The sequence below is a fragment of the Hemiscyllium ocellatum genome, chromosome 11 (genome assembly GCF_020745735.1).
Source record: "Hemiscyllium ocellatum isolate sHemOce1 chromosome 11, sHemOce1.pat.X.cur, whole genome shotgun sequence".
NCBI classification, from domain to species: domain Eukaryota; kingdom Metazoa; phylum Chordata; class Chondrichthyes; order Orectolobiformes; family Hemiscylliidae; genus Hemiscyllium; species Hemiscyllium ocellatum.
The window spans coordinates 42,172,807-42,189,648 of record NC_083411.1 but is presented as its reverse complement, the minus strand read 5'-3'; the positions used below and the strand labels follow the sequence as shown (position 1 = coordinate 42,189,648).

General features: G+C 43.3%; 1 protein-coding gene across 1 annotated transcript; it reads right to left on the bottom strand.

The window, feature by feature from the left end:
• Positions 1-307: 307 nt before the first annotated feature.
• Positions 308-864, bottom strand: LOC132820313 (nucleophosmin-like). Its single transcript, XM_060832338.1, is given in 2 exon segments — positions 308-598; positions 601-864. Coding segments are annotated over 2 exon segments (555 nt in total).
• Positions 865-16,842: the final 15,978 nt, after the last annotated feature.

The window sequence follows — 16,842 nt, the reverse complement described above, 5'->3', positions numbered from 1 at the left end:
ACACAGTTTCCCAGGAGCTGCAGCTGGGTGCATTTCCCACGGTGTAGGCATCAGGGACGATGGAAGTCTCCCTGAGCTCCCACATCCTTCAGGAGGAACATACAGCTGCCCTAGCTGCCATCTCAATTGCTGTAAGTCTAAAGAGGAAAGTTAAAAAGACTTTACCTGAGTTTACCTATAGGTTTTGCTATGCCACTGCTCTCCAAAGTCTCTTGAGCCAAAGCCTTACTTTTGTTTTTATACAACACATTGGTTTATTTATAATGACTGGCGCATGTAAACATTTTTGCACATACAAAACATTTTTCTACTTCCCATCCATTGCCTGTTGCCATGCCCAGAGTTCTTTAATGATCTTTGGGTCTTCCACCTTGAAGCCATTTTTCACAAGGTTTATGAATTTGGACTTCAGTTTGAGCAGACCAACACCTTTTTCCAAAGATGTCTTCAACTTGGTCTTGATTTCTTCTGTGGTCAGTGGGACCTTTGGGATTTTGGGTGTTTTGGATTTACTGCTGGATTCTGGAGTCTTGGGCTGCTTGCTAGCTGGTGTAGATTTGGTGGGTGTTTGGCCATTTCTCTTGGGAGTTCAGGGGTAACCTTGAGTGGAGTTTTCTCAAGAAGCTTTTTTGCTGCGGTCACCGCTTCTTCTTCATCATCATCCTCTTCCTCATCATCATCTTCCACTTTCATTTTCTTCTCCTGCATTATTTTGGGTGCACCAGTTGCTGGTCGTTTAACTGCCTGCTTTACTGTGTTCTTCAACGTGCTGTCATCCTCATCGTCAGATTCTAAATCATCATCTGATTCCAAATCTTCATCATCCAATGCAATGAGGTGCTGGCCCAAAGCTTTACTACTCATTCTGCTACCACCAAATTCATTCTCTCTCTCTCTCTCTCTCTTTCTCGGGAAACACTACAGATCCTTAAGCACTCCTTGATCTATTCTTTCATGCAGGTGACTGCTCCTGGGCTCTAATGTATGTGCCGAAGTCATGACTCTCTCTCTCTGTGACCCTCTGCATTATGTGATTGAAACAATAATCATATCCTAGTGATATCAATTGAGTGGTAAACATTCATCGGGAACAATGGCCATGCTATTTTTCAAAGAGACCTCTAATGTCCACATAAGAATAGTTAGGGACTTGATTTAAAGTCCTATCTGAAAGGTAGCACCTCCAGTAGTGCAGCATATTTGAGACAACTTGATAGTGCAGTGCTAATGTTATTGGCTCAGTAATCCAAAGTCCAACTGTTATGATTTCACAATCCCCCACAGAGGCTCTGCGACATTAGGTGATTATTAAGTAAATCTGAAAATAAATGCAATTCTTATTTTTCTTCATTTTTATCAACACTAAGCTCGGGGGAGGCGAATTTTCAGGACAAAATCGAGATGTTTTGGATTGATTTGGACAATTGGGTGAGTGAACAACTGCATTGTGGGTGCACTGTAACACAGATGTGTGTGAGATTATTCACTTTTGTAGGAAAAACTGAATGGCAGACTATTATTTACATGATGATAGACTGGGAAATATTGATGTACAAGGGATCCTGGTGCCCTTTTATACTGGTCACTGATAGCAAATATGAAGGTGCAGCTTGCAGTTCGGAAGGCATATGATATGTTGGCATTCATTGCAATAGGGTTTGAGTTCAGGTACAAGGAAGTGTTACTGTGACTGTATAAGGCCATAGAGAGACCACAACTGTGTGGTTTTAGTTGCCTTATTTAAAAATGCAATGAATATCCATGAGGCTGATTCCTGGAATGCCAGGTTTGTCTCATGAACAGAGATTTGGTGATAGTCACTGGAGTTTAAAACAGAGAGGATCTCACTAAAACATGAAGAGTTGATATGGGGACATAGTAATCATGTCACAAAACCAAGATGCAGAGTTCCAAGCCTGTGTTCTGGGTTATGAGTTCAATTCTCATGATGAAATTTGAATTCCATAAAAAATATGGAATAGACAGCCAGTCATGTAATTGCTGACAGTTGCTGTAAAAGGCAAATTAGTTCACTACTATCCTGCATGTGATTCCAGATGTACAATGTGGTTAATTCTCAACTGGCCCTGAAATACTGTGGCAAGCTGCTCAGCTGCATTAAGCTGCTACAGAAAAGTTAACTTTGATTATAGATGAATAGACCAGATGACATTCTCTGGTTCTCAAATACTACTCAGCTTGTGGAATTAAATAGAGACTGGTTACAGCATAGAATTAAGCTATTCAGCCTGTTATGTCTGTGTTGGCCCTTTGTAAGAGCAACTCACACGGTTCCCCTGCTCTGCTTTTTTACCTTGTAACTGCAATATTTCCGAAATGCTCAAATTCCCTTTTGAATGCTTCAAATGAACCTGCCTAAACCATGATCTCAGACAGGGCGTTCCTCAGGGTAGTGACCTAGCCCACACCCCACTCCTGGCACCTTTCCCTGTCATTGCAGGAAATGCAAAACCTGCACCCACACCACTCCCCTCACCTCCGTCCAAGGTCCCAAGGGATCCTTCCACATCCATCAGAAATTTACCTCCACCTCTTCCAATGTCATCTACGACATCTGTTGAACCTGGTTTGGTCTCCTCTACATCGGGGGGACAGGACGCCTTCTTGTGGATCGTTTCAGAGAACATTTCTGTTACACCTGCACTCACCAACCCCATCGCCCCATAGCTGAACACTTCAACTCCCCCTCCCACTCAGTCAAGGACATGCAGGTCCTGGCCCTCCTCCACCACCAAACCGTTACCACCCGATGTCTGCCTTGGGACCCTGCAACCACACTGGGTCAATGTAGATTTCAACAGCTTCCTCATTTCCCCTCAATCCACATTATCCCAGTCCCAAGCCTCTAACTCGGCACCACCCTCCGGATCTGTCTATTACTGCCCCCTCAGACCTATCACCTTCTCCCTCATTTTCATCTACCTATCGCTTTCCCAGCTACCTCGTGCCAACCCCACTCCCCTCCCATTTATCTCTCAGCCCCGACCCACAAGCATCATCCCTGATGAAGAGCTTATGCCCAAAATGTCGGTTATCCTGCTCCTCAGATGCTGCCTGACCTGATGTGCTTTTCCAGCAACACACTCTCGAATCTGATCTCCAGCATCTGCAGTCCCCATTTTCTCCTGGTGTCCTAAGCCCAACGTTCTTCAGCAGCTTCATCAAAGACCTTTCCTTTATCATAAACTCAAAAGTGGGGATGTTTGCCAATGATTGCACAACGTCCAGCATCATTTGTTACTGAAGCAATCCGTGTCCATTTGCAGCAAAACCTGGAAGATATCTCGGTTTGGGCCGACAAGTGGAAACTAACATGAACTAACATTCATTCCACACAATAGAATCATCTCAAACTACAGAGAATCTAACAATCACAGCTTTGACATCTAATGGCAATACAATCACTGAATCCTTCACTATCAACATCCTGGGAGTTACCATTGTCCAGAAACTCAACTGGACTCACCATATAAATACAGGTCAGAGGAAAGAGATATGCAGACAATAGAGATATGCAGAGAGTACATCATCTCTTGACTCCCCAAAGCCTGTGCACTGTCTACAAGATACAGGTGAGGAATGTGATGAAATAGTCTCCACTTGCCTGACAAGTGCAACCCCAACAACACTCAGAAGGGCTTGACATCATCTAGGACAATGCTTGAATAGTACCCCATCCACCACCTTGAACATTCAGTGATCAGAATTGCTTCCTCAGAGCACTAGAGATCCGGGCTCAATTCTACCCTCAGGCAACTGTCTTTGTGGAGTTTGTGCATTCTCCCTGTGTCTTCTGGGTTTCCGCTGGATGCTCCAGTTTCCTCCAAAGATGTGCAAATTAGGTGGTTTGGTCATGCTAACTTGTCCATAGTGTTCAGGGATATGTAGATTAAGCGCATAGCCGTGGGAAATGTAGGGTTACAGGGAAAAGGTAGGGGGATGGGTGTGGGTGGGATGATTTTCGGACGGTCACTGTGGGCTTGTTGAGCCGAATTACCTGTTTCCACACCATAGTGATTTTATAGAAAACTATTGAAAACAATCACTCCCTCCCCTACCAATGTTCAGTAGCAGCAGTGAGTACCACCGATAAGATGCACTGTAGTAACTCACCAAAGCTCCTTCAACAATACATTCCAAACTCATGACTGTTATTATCCAGTAGGACAAGGGCAGAAGATACATGGAAACACCACTACCTGCAAGTTTCCCTCCAAGCCACACACCATTCTGACTTGGAAATAATTTGCCATTCCTTCAGTATCTCTGGGTCAAAATCCTGGAACTACCTTACCAATAGCATTAATGAGCCCACCTTTAACAAATCATACACAAAGGCAAATGACTATCATTATCTCTCAGAATCACAAAGCTATTTCAGTGCGAACAGAGGCCATTTGGCCCATCATGTTTGCTTTGGCTTTAATGCAGTTTGAAATGCTGGACTAGACAGTACCAAGCATATCCCATGAATGAAAGAAAAACAATTACTGATCCTAACCACTGTCTTTCTTCAAATGTTTACTTCATGCCATGTATTGACATTGCAAGCATATACAGTCATAGAGATGTACAGCATGGAATCAGACCCTTCGGTCCAACTCATCCATGCCGACCAGATATCCCAACCCAATCTAGTCCCACCTGCCAGCACTTGGCCCATATCCCTCCAAACCCTTCCTATTCATATATCCATCCAAATGCCTCTTAAATGTTGCAATTGTACCAGCCTCCACCACTCCCTCTGGCAGCTCATTCCATACACGCACCATCCTCTGTGTGAAAAAGTTGCCCCTTAGGTCTCTTTTGTATCTTTCCCCTCTCACCTTAAACCTATGCCCTCTAGTTCTGGACTCCCCCACCCCAGGGAAGAGACCTTGTCTATTTATCCTATCCATGCCCCTCATGATTTTATAAACCTCTATAAGGTCACTCCTCAGCCTCCGACACTCCAGGGAAAACAACCCCAGCCTGTTCAGCCTCTCCTTGTAGCTCAGATACTCCAACCCTGGCAACATCCTTGCAAATCTTTCCTGAACCCTTTCAAGTTTCACAACATCCTTCTGCTAGGAAAGAGACCAGAATTGAACACAATATTCCAAAAGTGGCCTAACCAATGTCCTGTACAGGCTCAATATGACCTCCCAACTCCTGTACTCAATACTCTAACCAATAAACGACAGCTAGATGACCACGATTAACACGACTCTCATTATGCCACACTGTGAATAACAAAGACACAGACTGTACACCGAGAATGGTTCGGCAGCTGCACTACTGACTGAGCTGTTTAAATCCTAAAGGACGTCTACAACCTCATGGTCTGACATATTCCTCAGTCTACCATTACCATCAAGCCAATGGATCAGCCTAGTTCAATAATGAGTGTAGAAGGGTATGTTATGAACAAACTTTAATAAGACATATCAACTTGGTGAAGCTACAACACAGGACTACTTGCCTGTCAAACAGCATAAACAGCAACTCATGGACAGGATTATAAATATTAGTTTGGTGGTATTACTTGTGTATTGCTGAAAAAAGACACATTTTGTCATATCCATTCATCTTGCATTCATCAGGACAGTTCACAAGAATACCAGGGGGAAATAAATACTCACTCGGTACGAAATGAGAGCCATGAATCAACTGATTGGTTGTCAAAATGATTGTGATTGTCAGAGGTGTTGCCATGGTGAATACACCAGTAGAAATGGTTGACAGTTAATTGCCAAGCTTTGTTTAAAACTAAACCAAGCAGTTTGACTCAGATTGGTCAAAAATCTCCCCTGAGAAATGAACAAGCCAATTGGCTCTCATCTACTTTAAGAAGTTGCAACAGGTTCAGTCTAGGTAAATGTTCTTGATCAGTGATGAACAAAGTCCTGTACAATATTATATACAAATTCCAGTCCCTCACCTGTGTGCTGCTCTGACAACCAACAGATCAGTTTAAGTCCTGCCAAATGGTAGCGAACAATTAGACTAACTGGAGAAGAAGAGTCCACACCATCCAGAGCTAGTTGTGTCCTTTGTTGTCGAGTTGTCCTCGTGTAGCTAGTACATTGGGGGTGGGGCAGGCTTCCAGCCTACATTGAGGAAAATTGCCCAGTTATGTCATAACTATATGGCGGCACGGTGGCACAGTGGGGGGCGGCACGGTGGCACAGTGGGGGGGGCGGCACGGTGGCACAGTAGGGGCGGCACGGTGGCACAGTGGTTAGCACTGCTGCCTCACAGCGCCTGTAGACCCGGGTTCAATTCCCGACTCAGGCGACTGACTGTGTGGAGTTTGCACGTTCTCCCCGTGTCTGCGTGGGTTTCCTCCGGGTGCTCCGGTTTCCTCCCACAGTCACAAAGATGTGCGGGTCAGGTGAATTGGCCAAGCTAAATTGCCCGTAGTGTTAGGTAAGGGGTATGGGTGGGTTGCGCTTCGGCGGGTCGGTGTGGACTTGTTGGGCCGAAGGGCCTGTTTCCACACTGTAAGTCTAATCTAATCTAATCTATAAAAAGCTATATAAATCCAAATAGGGCAGCATGGTGGCTCTATAGTTAGCACTGCTGCCTCAGAGCACCAGGAACCTGGGTTCAATTCCAGCCTTTGGTGACTGTGGAGTTTGCACATTCTCCCCGTGTCTGCGTGGGTTTCCTCCAGGTGCTCCGGTTTCCTCCCATAGTGCAAAGATGTGCAGATCAGGTGGATTGGCCACGCTAAATTGCCTGTTGTATCCAGGGATTTGCAGGCAAGGTGGGGTTAACCATGGGAAATACAGGGTTATCAGTGGGAGGGCTGGTTCTGGATGGGGTGCCCTTCAGAGAGTCGGAGTGGACTTGATGGACTGCATGGCCTCTTTCCTCAGGGTAGGAATTCTATTAAGGACAATTAAAGCCCATCAGTCCATTCTCAAGCAGCAATAAGGTGATGGAAAGGGCTTTTGCCCAAAATGTCGATTTCCCTGCTCCTTGGATGCTGCCTGACCTGCTGTGCTTTTCCAGCACCACAATCTTGAATCTGATCTCCAGCATCTGCAGTCCTCACTTTCCCCTGATGGAAAGGGCTGTTGACATTGCTGTGAAGAGACACTTAAAATCCTCTTGCTAGTGCTGAGTTTGGGTGCTGCTGAAACAACTCAGCCCCTGACTAAACACATCCTTAACGCAGTTAATGATGAAAGGGTTGAATTCTCAAGGTGAAGTAAGAATGATTGCCATTACCATTAAGGCAACAGTTCACCAAGTGTGGCACCAAGAAGTCCAAGCGAAACTGAAGTCAGATGCTGAAGGTCAGAGTTGAGCATGTGTTGCAGGAAAAGCACAGCCGGTCAGGCAGCATCTGAGGAGCAGGAGAGTTGATGTTTCGAGCCGGAACCCTTCATCGGGAACTTTTTCAACAAATCGAGCCAAAGCCCTTCATCAGGAATCTGTGTTCCTGTGACAATAGGAGCACAATCTTGTGTTCCAGCTAACAAGAATTGTAATTGTTCAGTCCAAAGGTACAAAGGAACCTCGATTATCCAAAAGTTGTAGGCAGGAGTATTTTGATCGGTTAATCGAGTACTGGATAATTGATGCCAGATAACATAGTTAGCAATGCATCGGGACCTTATGATCTTGTTCAGATCATCCGAAATTCAGTTAATCAAATACTAGATAATTGAGGTTCCTCTGTATACAGGTTAGGTGGATTGGCCATGATAAATGCAGGGTTAAGGGGGTAGTGTAGGAAGCCGAGCCTGAGTCAGATGCTCTTTGAAAAGCTGGTACAGACCCAATGGGCCAAATAGCCTCTTTCTGTACTGTTGGGATTCTATGATTCTATGATTTTATGATCCATTGAGTTGTCTCTCAGTTGTGTACCAGAAGGTGTCCGATTGAGCCTGATGCCTCACAAGAGATTATCATGTATCTCAGATATATTAATGCTAATTAAGCAACTGTAATAAAAAATTCTATTAATCAGGGCAGCTTAATGCCATCTGATGACTTCCTGCAGGCATCCTTCCCCAGTTAGATGGATATGAAGGAGAAGGATTAGTGACAGATCATCGAACATAGAACACAGTACAGCGCAGTGCAGGCCCTTTGACTCTTGATGTTGTGTGGACCTTTTATCTTACTCTAAGGTCAAACTAACCCGCATACCCTTCATTTTACTATCATCCATGTGCTTATCCAAGAGTCTATTAAATGTGCCTAATGCATCTGACTCTACTACCATCGCTGGCACTGCATTCCACACACTCACTACTCTCTGTGTAAAGAACCTAGCTTTGATATCTCCCCTACACCTTCCTCCAATCACCTTAAAATTATGACCCTTCTGCCCTGGGAAAAAGTGATAGCCATTTCTGCCCTGGGAAAACGTCTCTGGCTATCCACTCTATCTATGTCTCTCATCATCTTGTACACCTCCATCAAGTCACCTCTCATCCTACTTCTCTCCAATGAGAAAAGCCCTTGTTCCCTCAACCTTTCTTCATAAGAGATGCCCTCCAGTCCAGGCAGCATCCTGGTAAAGCTCCTCTGAATCTGCTCTAAGGCTTCCACATCCTTCCTACAATGAAATGATCAGAACTGAACACAATATTCCAAGGGTGGCCTAACCAAAGCTTTATAGAGCTGTAGCAGAGCCTCGCATGCTAATCTCCCTGCTAATGAAAATCAACACATCATTTGCCTTCTTAACAACCCTGTCAACCTGGGTGGCAACTTTGAGGGATCTATGTATGTGGACCCCAACATCCCTCTGTTCCTCCACACTGCCAAGACCCTGCCTTTAACCCTGTATTCTGCATTCAAATTCAATCTTCCAAAATGAATCACTGCACACTTTTCCAGGTTGAACTTCACCTGACACTTATCAGCTCAGTTCTGCATTAATTTCTCATTACAATCTACAACAGTCCTCCACACTACCCATAACTCCACCAATCTTCATGCCATCAGCTCATCCAAGTCATTTATTAAAATCACATGTCCCAGAACAGATCCCTGCAGAACACCACTGGTCATAAGCTCCAGACTGAATACTTTCCATCTACCACCACCCTCTGTATTTTATGGGCCAGCCAATTCTCTGTCCAGACAGGCAGATTTCCCTGTATCCCATGCCTGCTTACTTTCTGAATGAGCCTACTGTGGGGAACCTTATGAAATGCCTTGCTAAAATCCACGCACACCACATCCACTGCTCTACCTTCATCAATATATTTTGTCACCTCCTCCAAGAATTCAATAAGGCTTGTGAGGCACGACCTGCCCATCTCAAAACCATGCTGATTATCACTGATCAAGCTATGTTTTTCCAAATAATCATAAATCCTGAGTCTCAGAATCCTTTCCAATAATTTGCCCACCACCAATGTAAGACTGACTGATTTGTAATTTCCAGAGTTATCCCTATTCCCTTTCTAGAACATCCATTTAAGGTATCCTAAAATGTTCCAGTGAATGAGTATGACATTGTAAGAGGGAACCATTGGTGGTCATTTAGAGTTAGCCATATCATTATAACAGTGCCCTAGGCTCAAATATCCTCAGCTACTTCATCAATGACCTTCCCTCTATCTTAAGGTCAGAACTGGGGATATTCGCTGATGTTTACACAATTTTCAGCACCATTTGCAATCCTCAATTACTAAAGCATTCAATGTTCATATGTAGCAAAACCTGGATGATATCCAGGCTTGGGATGACAAAAAAGTGGATAGTAACATTTGTACCACACATGTGGCAGACACATCTCCGGACTGTGAAGCTGCACTGCACAATTAATTGCCTTAAAACAAGGTTGCATAGAGAATCACATGTTGCTCATGAATCAGATTTTTGCTCACCAGTAACTTTCAGTCTAATTCACTCGATTAGTTTGAATATCACTACATTTCAGAAAGCCTTACTCCTGCTTAAGTGGATTTCATTTTTCAATACTGCATTACTTATCACAAGCTTCATTACAACTCGATTGCTGATGACAGATTTCACTCAGTGGGCAGCATTTATGTCTCTGTTTGGATGTTGTGGGTTCAAGCCATACTCTAGAGCATATAAGCTAACCAAACTGATATTTGCTGAATAGTGTGTGTTCTTTCTAATACATTGATGGATGCTTGGCCAGTATTTATTGTTCATCCGTAATTGACCCTGCCACCTTCTTGAACTGTTGTGGCCAAAGAGTGGGTTGATGGGGTATGGTTTGTAGGTACATTCACAGCACTGTAGGGAAGAGAGCTCATAGTATTTTAATTGAGAGACAGTGAAATATATTTCCAAGCCTGCATGGTGAGTGGCCTGCGATGGAATCTTGTCAGTGATGATATTCCATGTATCTGCTGCCCTTGTCTTTCCAGATGGTAAAGGATATAGAATTGGAAGGTACTAGGTAGGATGGTAGGGTTAGGGTTAACGTTACTTGTAGATGGTAAATGCTGCCACCACTGTGTGTCAGTTGTGAAGATTGTAAATGTTGAAGGATGGATAGAATGTTGGTCAAGTGGACTGCTTTGTCCTGGATGGTGTCAATCATCTGGAGTGTTGTTGGAACCACATACAGCCAGGCCAGTGGAAAGTATTTCATTCACTGTCCTGACTTGTTCCATTGCAGATGATTGACAGGCTTTCGGGGTCAGGAGCTGAGCAACTCTCTCAATTTCCTAGCCTCTGACCTGTTCTTGTAGCCATAGTAATGATCATGTTGATGGTTGTGGATTCAGTGATGGTAATTCCATTGAATTTCAAAGGGTGATGGTTATATTCTTTCTTGTTGGAGAATATTAGCCTGAACCTAACTTTCTTGTTTGTCATTATTGTGCACTGAGTGAATATCTTCATCTCTTTTAATGAGCTTAGAATTGACCCAAACATTAAAAAATTTATGCAATTGACAAATGGACTGAATTAGATTCCGATCATTATACTACATAATAAACGTGCTTTTCTGAAGTTTGCATGCTTCAGGTATGCGCTTTTTTCATGAAAAGAAGTTTCTTGATTGCAGTGAGAATGACCCATGAAGTGAATCATCTGTTTCCCTATTGTCTAGAGCTGGGGTAGATTGAGACACATAGCAATTCTGTCAGGAAGGATTTATGGCCAAGTTGTGACCAAAATTGAAATTCCAAGGTCTATTAAACTGAAAGGTAATGAATGATTTCCTTTGACATATTTTATGGGACTGCACCTTGGCGACGAATATTTGGACACAGGGATTTCACCACTGCATGAAAAGCTCAAATAATTTCTTCCACTGTCAACATTGTTGACAGCCATCATTCACATCCAGAACCTTCATTTACCCTCAATCCTTCTCGTCTTGCTGGTCTCGCTAACACTGATAATATTTGATGGGTCTGTGAAGATGGAGCTTTATCCAGGCATGACTTCCACAATCAATCACTCAAAGATGTGGATTGGTGGAAAGTGAGAGTAGAGGTGATTCTCAGGATGCGAGCAGCCTTGGCCAGGCCTAATTCATTGCCAATCCCTTGTTACCCCTGATAGTGCATCCATTATGTCGATTAGCCATAAAAAGGTACACAAGTAAGAATACAGCCTTCAAGCATTTGATTTTATTCTTAACTTCATGATCCTATTTATCTTCCAGAATCTGCACACCTATAAATCCTTGACCCCCTGCTTGATCAAAATTAAGAAACATATCTGGATTTGTTCTGTTTTTGGAGACAGGGCATACTGAGACAATTTTCTGCATTGCCAGGTAGATATCAGGATTATAGCTATATAAGAATAGCTTGGGTAATTCTGGTATTCTCAGTAATACAGTTTTATTTTCAGAGTCAATAACCATTCTTGTTTTCAATGCTTCTGCTCCATCTTGATAACATGTACAGTGAAGTGAATTAGCTGAAAACTGGCATCTGTGCTCATATCCTTGATCGTAAGACCAGAAGACATCAGAGCAGAAATTAGACCATTCAGCCCATCGAGTCTGCTCCACCATTCAATCATGGCTGATAAGTTTCTCAACTCCTTTCTCTTTCTGTCTCCCTGTAACCGTTGATCCCCTTGATTCAAGATTTGCTATGTGTCTCAATCTGCCCCAGTTCTAGACAATAGGGAAACAGATGATTCACTTCATGGGTCATTCTCACTGCAATCTCAGTTTTAAATATTCATCATAAGATGGCCTCCATAGCCTTCTGTGACAATGAATTCCATAGATTCAATACTCTCTGGCTGAAGAAATGTTTCCTTTGCTCTGTTCTAAAGGGTCTTCCCTTTACTCTAAGGCTGCGCCCTTGGGTCCTAGTTCCTCCTACCAATGCAAACATCTTCTCAACATCTACTCTGTCCACATGGTACATCTTTCTGCAGGCACTTGCAACGACTTCAGTCATCACAAAGGATAACATATTTGGGGAACTTCCTCTTCCCATTAGTTTAATTGCTTACCATTATTCATAACTGGATTAGGGAGAATTGCTGACCTTTGACCTTATTTACGGGTTATGGAGCTACTTAGCCATGTATATTTCATGCTTCTGCTGAAGTTTGATATGCAAATAGTCCTGTGTTGTAATTCCACCAGATTGACACCTCATTTTGCTTGGTACTGCAATCCTGCAATCTTCACTGAGGCAGGCTTGATCTCCTGGTTTGATGGTCATGGTAGGATGGGAGACATGTTGGGCCATGATGTAACAGATTATGGTTGAATGTAATTTTGCTGCTGCTGATGGTCCACAGTAAGCAAAGTGAAAGCAAGAAGTGAGGAAAATGGATGAACAATGAATGGGAAGAAGTCCAAGACAACACTGATAAGCAGAGACCTAATCCATGAAGTGGAAATTGAGGTAAGTGGACAAGTCTGAGAAAAGTGAAGAGGTATACATTCCTTGGGCAGATTATCACAGATATTGGGTGATATGATTGTCATATTCAAACATGAATTGAGATAAGCAAGACTGACTTTGTCAGAATGAAAGAGACGTTGATACGAAAGAAAATGAGCCTGAATCTTAGGGGGAAGAATGCTGTAGTATTAAGTTTGTCATCTGGGTCATATGCCTGAAAAACATGGACAACAACAAAAATACTGTTAATAAGTTGAATGCATTTGAGATGTAGACATAGAGGAGAATAGTCCACATATCCTACATGGACAGAAAGACTTATGATGAAATGCTGGACACAGTTGGATGAAAAGAGGAAATTAATACACAGAACCAATGAATGAGAGGTCACAACCTTTTTGTTCTTATCAATGGAGAGGTGGTGGCAAAGATACCTATTGAAAGGAAAGATTGACAGAAAATGTAGGAGGGGAAAGCAGAAAAGAAAATGATGATGGATGTAAAGCACTGAGTGCAATTGACCCATGGGAAATGTGTTCAGGAAGGACAGGACAGACAGTCAGAGAAATCCATAGCAGAAAACCTCCTGGGAAGAAGAGGTCACCATAAAATGATTGAACAATAGTCCACAGCTTCATGGATGGTCAATTTTGAGCAACTTGAGTCATAGAGCCATAGGGATGTACAACACGGAAACTGACCCTTCGGTCCAACGCATCTTTGCTGACCAGATATCCTAAAGTAATCTAATGCCATTTGCCAGCATTTCCTATATCCCTCTAAACCTTTCCTATTCATATACTCATTCAGATGTCTTTTAAATGTTATATTTGCACCAGCCTCTATCAGTTCCTCTGGCAGCGCATTCGATACACGCACTACTTGCAGTGTGAAAAAGTTGCCCCTTAGGTCCCTTTTACATTTTTCCTATCTCACCCTAAACCTATGCCCTCTAGTTCTGGACTTCCCCACCCAGGGAAAAAAAACCTTGTCTTTTTACCCTATCTGATTTGACTATCCCTATCCCATTGGCACTGCTATTGATTTCTGTATTTCTTTCAATTTGTTACACTACACTTTCTGCATACCTTCTCTCAATGGGTTACCAAATGCAAATTAGGTGACTACTTTGTGGAAAACCTTCATTCAGCCTATATTGTGTGACCCTGATCTTCCAATTAACGGCCAGTTGAATTCTCTGCCCTACTTCCCCTCTGACCTTTCTGTCTTCCATCCTGGACTCTTCCAATGAAGCTCAATGTAATGTCAAGGAATAACACTTCATCCTTTTATGTGCAAGTTGTAGCCTTCAAAATTCAACACTGAGTTCGACAATTTCAAATCATGTCCTTTGATCCTTTTTTTTTCCTCAATAGGAGTTGCTGGTGATATCTCTGCTGTTGTTTTCCACACTTCCTCGAGACACACACTCTGTTCCTTTTCATGTCCCAGTATCATCACCCTTTCTATCATTCATTTTGTCATTCAATCTCTCCTGATTTCCACCTCATTGTTGACTTGTTCAGCTCTAAATTTTGATATTTCAGTCATTGGTTAAAAACCTTATGACGTTACTGGGCTTGGCCGATTTTGGCAGAAGGTCATGAACTGGAATGGAAACCCTAGTTTTGGTCTCCATTTTAAAGCTATATTGAATGCACATTGCCATGATTAGGGAGTTCAATGCTCAAATCAACATTAACCAAAACTAGAATGTGCGAAGATATAAGAAAGAAACACTAGAGGGAGGTGCAACTAAAGATTTGCAAAATAATTTGAATGTGTTCTGCAACTGAACAAATCAATTTTAACACAACCACAATACCAAGAAGTGGGGAGCTCTCAATATTCACCAAGTAATGAGTGATTAGTATGGAACAGGATTAGCTTTAGGGCACTGAAGTAGAATAGACACATTTGTACTAAAATTCTGAGAAGGTAGAAAAGCAATAGATGGAGCAAATAGACTGCTAGATCACTGTCTGGATTAGTGGTGCTGGAAGAGCACAGCAGTTTAGGCAGCATCAAATGAGCAACGAAATCGACGTTTTGGCCAAAAGCTCTTCATCAGGAATAAAGGCAGTGAGCCTGAAGGGTGGAGAGATAAGCTAGAGGAGGGTGGGGGTGGGGAGAAAGTAGCATAGAGTACAATAGGTGAGTGGGGGAGGGGATGAAGGTGATAGGCCAGGGAGGAGAGGGTGGAGTGGATAGGTGGAAAAGAAGATAGGCAGGTAGGACAAGTCCGGACAAGTCATGGGAACAGTGCTGAGCTGGAAGTTTGGAACTAGGGTGAGGTGGGGGAAGGGGAAATGAGGAAACTGTTGAAGTCAGGCGCTGAGGAAGCAAATGTGGCTGTGGTACCGAGTTTGTTTCACAACATGATTGAAGAGCTTCAGGGCAGAGGAAATGACCTGGGAGTTGCAGTGGGAGAGGGACTCCCTGAGATTCTTGTAGAGAGAGGAGGAAAATTTCTTCAAGGCAGGCATCCTTGCAAGAGGATTCACAGTAGGGTTAAAATCAATGAGGTAAAACCAATGACTGCAGATGCTGGCAACCAGATTCTGGATTAGTGGTGCTGGGAGAGCACAGCAGTTCAGGCAGCATCCAAAGTGCAGCAAAATCGACGTTTTGGGCAAAAGCCCTTCATAAGGAATAAAGGCGGAGAGCCTGAAGCGTGGGGAGATAAGCTAGAGGAGGGTGGAAGTGGGAAGAAAGTAGCATAGAGTACAATGGGTGAGTGGGGGAGCGGATGAAGGTGATAGGCCAGGGAGGAGAGGGTGGAGTGAATAGGTGGAAAAGGAGATAGGCAGGTAGGACAAGTCCGGACAAGTCATGGGGACAGTGCTGAGCTGGAAGTTTGGAACTAGGGTGAGATGGGGCAAGGGAAAATGAGGAAGCTGTTGAAGTCAGGCACTGAGGAAGCAAATGTGGCTGTGGTACCGAGTTTGTTTCACGACATGGTTGAAGAGCTTCAGGGCAGAGGAAATGACCTGGGAGTTTACCCTGCTAGATCACTGTGCTGAAGTTGGATTGATGTTAATGGTGAAAAGATGTGGGATGGTTTATGTTTGAGGATGGTGTATGGTTTGGAGTTATAGAAAAGATACACAATTTCATAACATTGCAAGCAGTTTGTCAAAAGTCTGCTACGATCCCTTTGAAAGAATTACTGTATACATAGGAATCGGAATAGGCCACGCAGCCCCTTGAGCCTGTTCCACCATTTATTAGATCGTGATGATCTCTTAAAATCTCTTACAACCTTTTAGAGCTCACCTTACTGTTCAGGCATGATATTTCTGAGAAATAATAAATACTCAACACTGATGTTAAATGTTAATGCTTTCATTAATTTTGTAGAAATATCAGTTAACACAATTCAATTCTTTCAATTTTCCCCTTGGCAGGTGCTGAGAAGAGCAAGTAATTGGATGAGTTTGGTCCTGGAGAGATTTGTGCTCCATCTTGCCGTCTCAGTAATTAAGTGCTGAGTGGAAAGATCCATTGGTGGCATCCTTGACATGATGTCAGTTAAGGCCTTTTATTGGTCAATTAATAGACATTGAAAGGCCCTAACTTGCCATTTCCCCAACTATGTGCCGCCTCGGCGGATGAGAAAAGATGCTGCTTCCCTTGACTGGGAAACCATGGCAACCTGCCTGCAAAATTCAAGAGGCCTCCATTTGTCCTGGTCAGTGGCAGAGATGGGTGGCAAGTAATTGGTTGCTGATAGCTATCACCCTACTCTTGCTCTTGTCCTTGACTCCACCAAGCTAGGTCCTTACACTACCGCCCCTGCTCCTCCCAGTCAGGGAAACCTGCAAGAGAACAGCCTACCTCTTCAACATAGGATTCCTGAAGACTAAGCCACTGATGCTGATCTCTTGGACTCAAAAGCCAAAAGCCAACCAACCTTTGATTGGTTGGCAGTTTCTGGTGAGCTAGGTGTGCAGCACTGAGGCCAGTGATTTGTCAAGAATCTACCTGATTGGACATCGATCATGTGAGC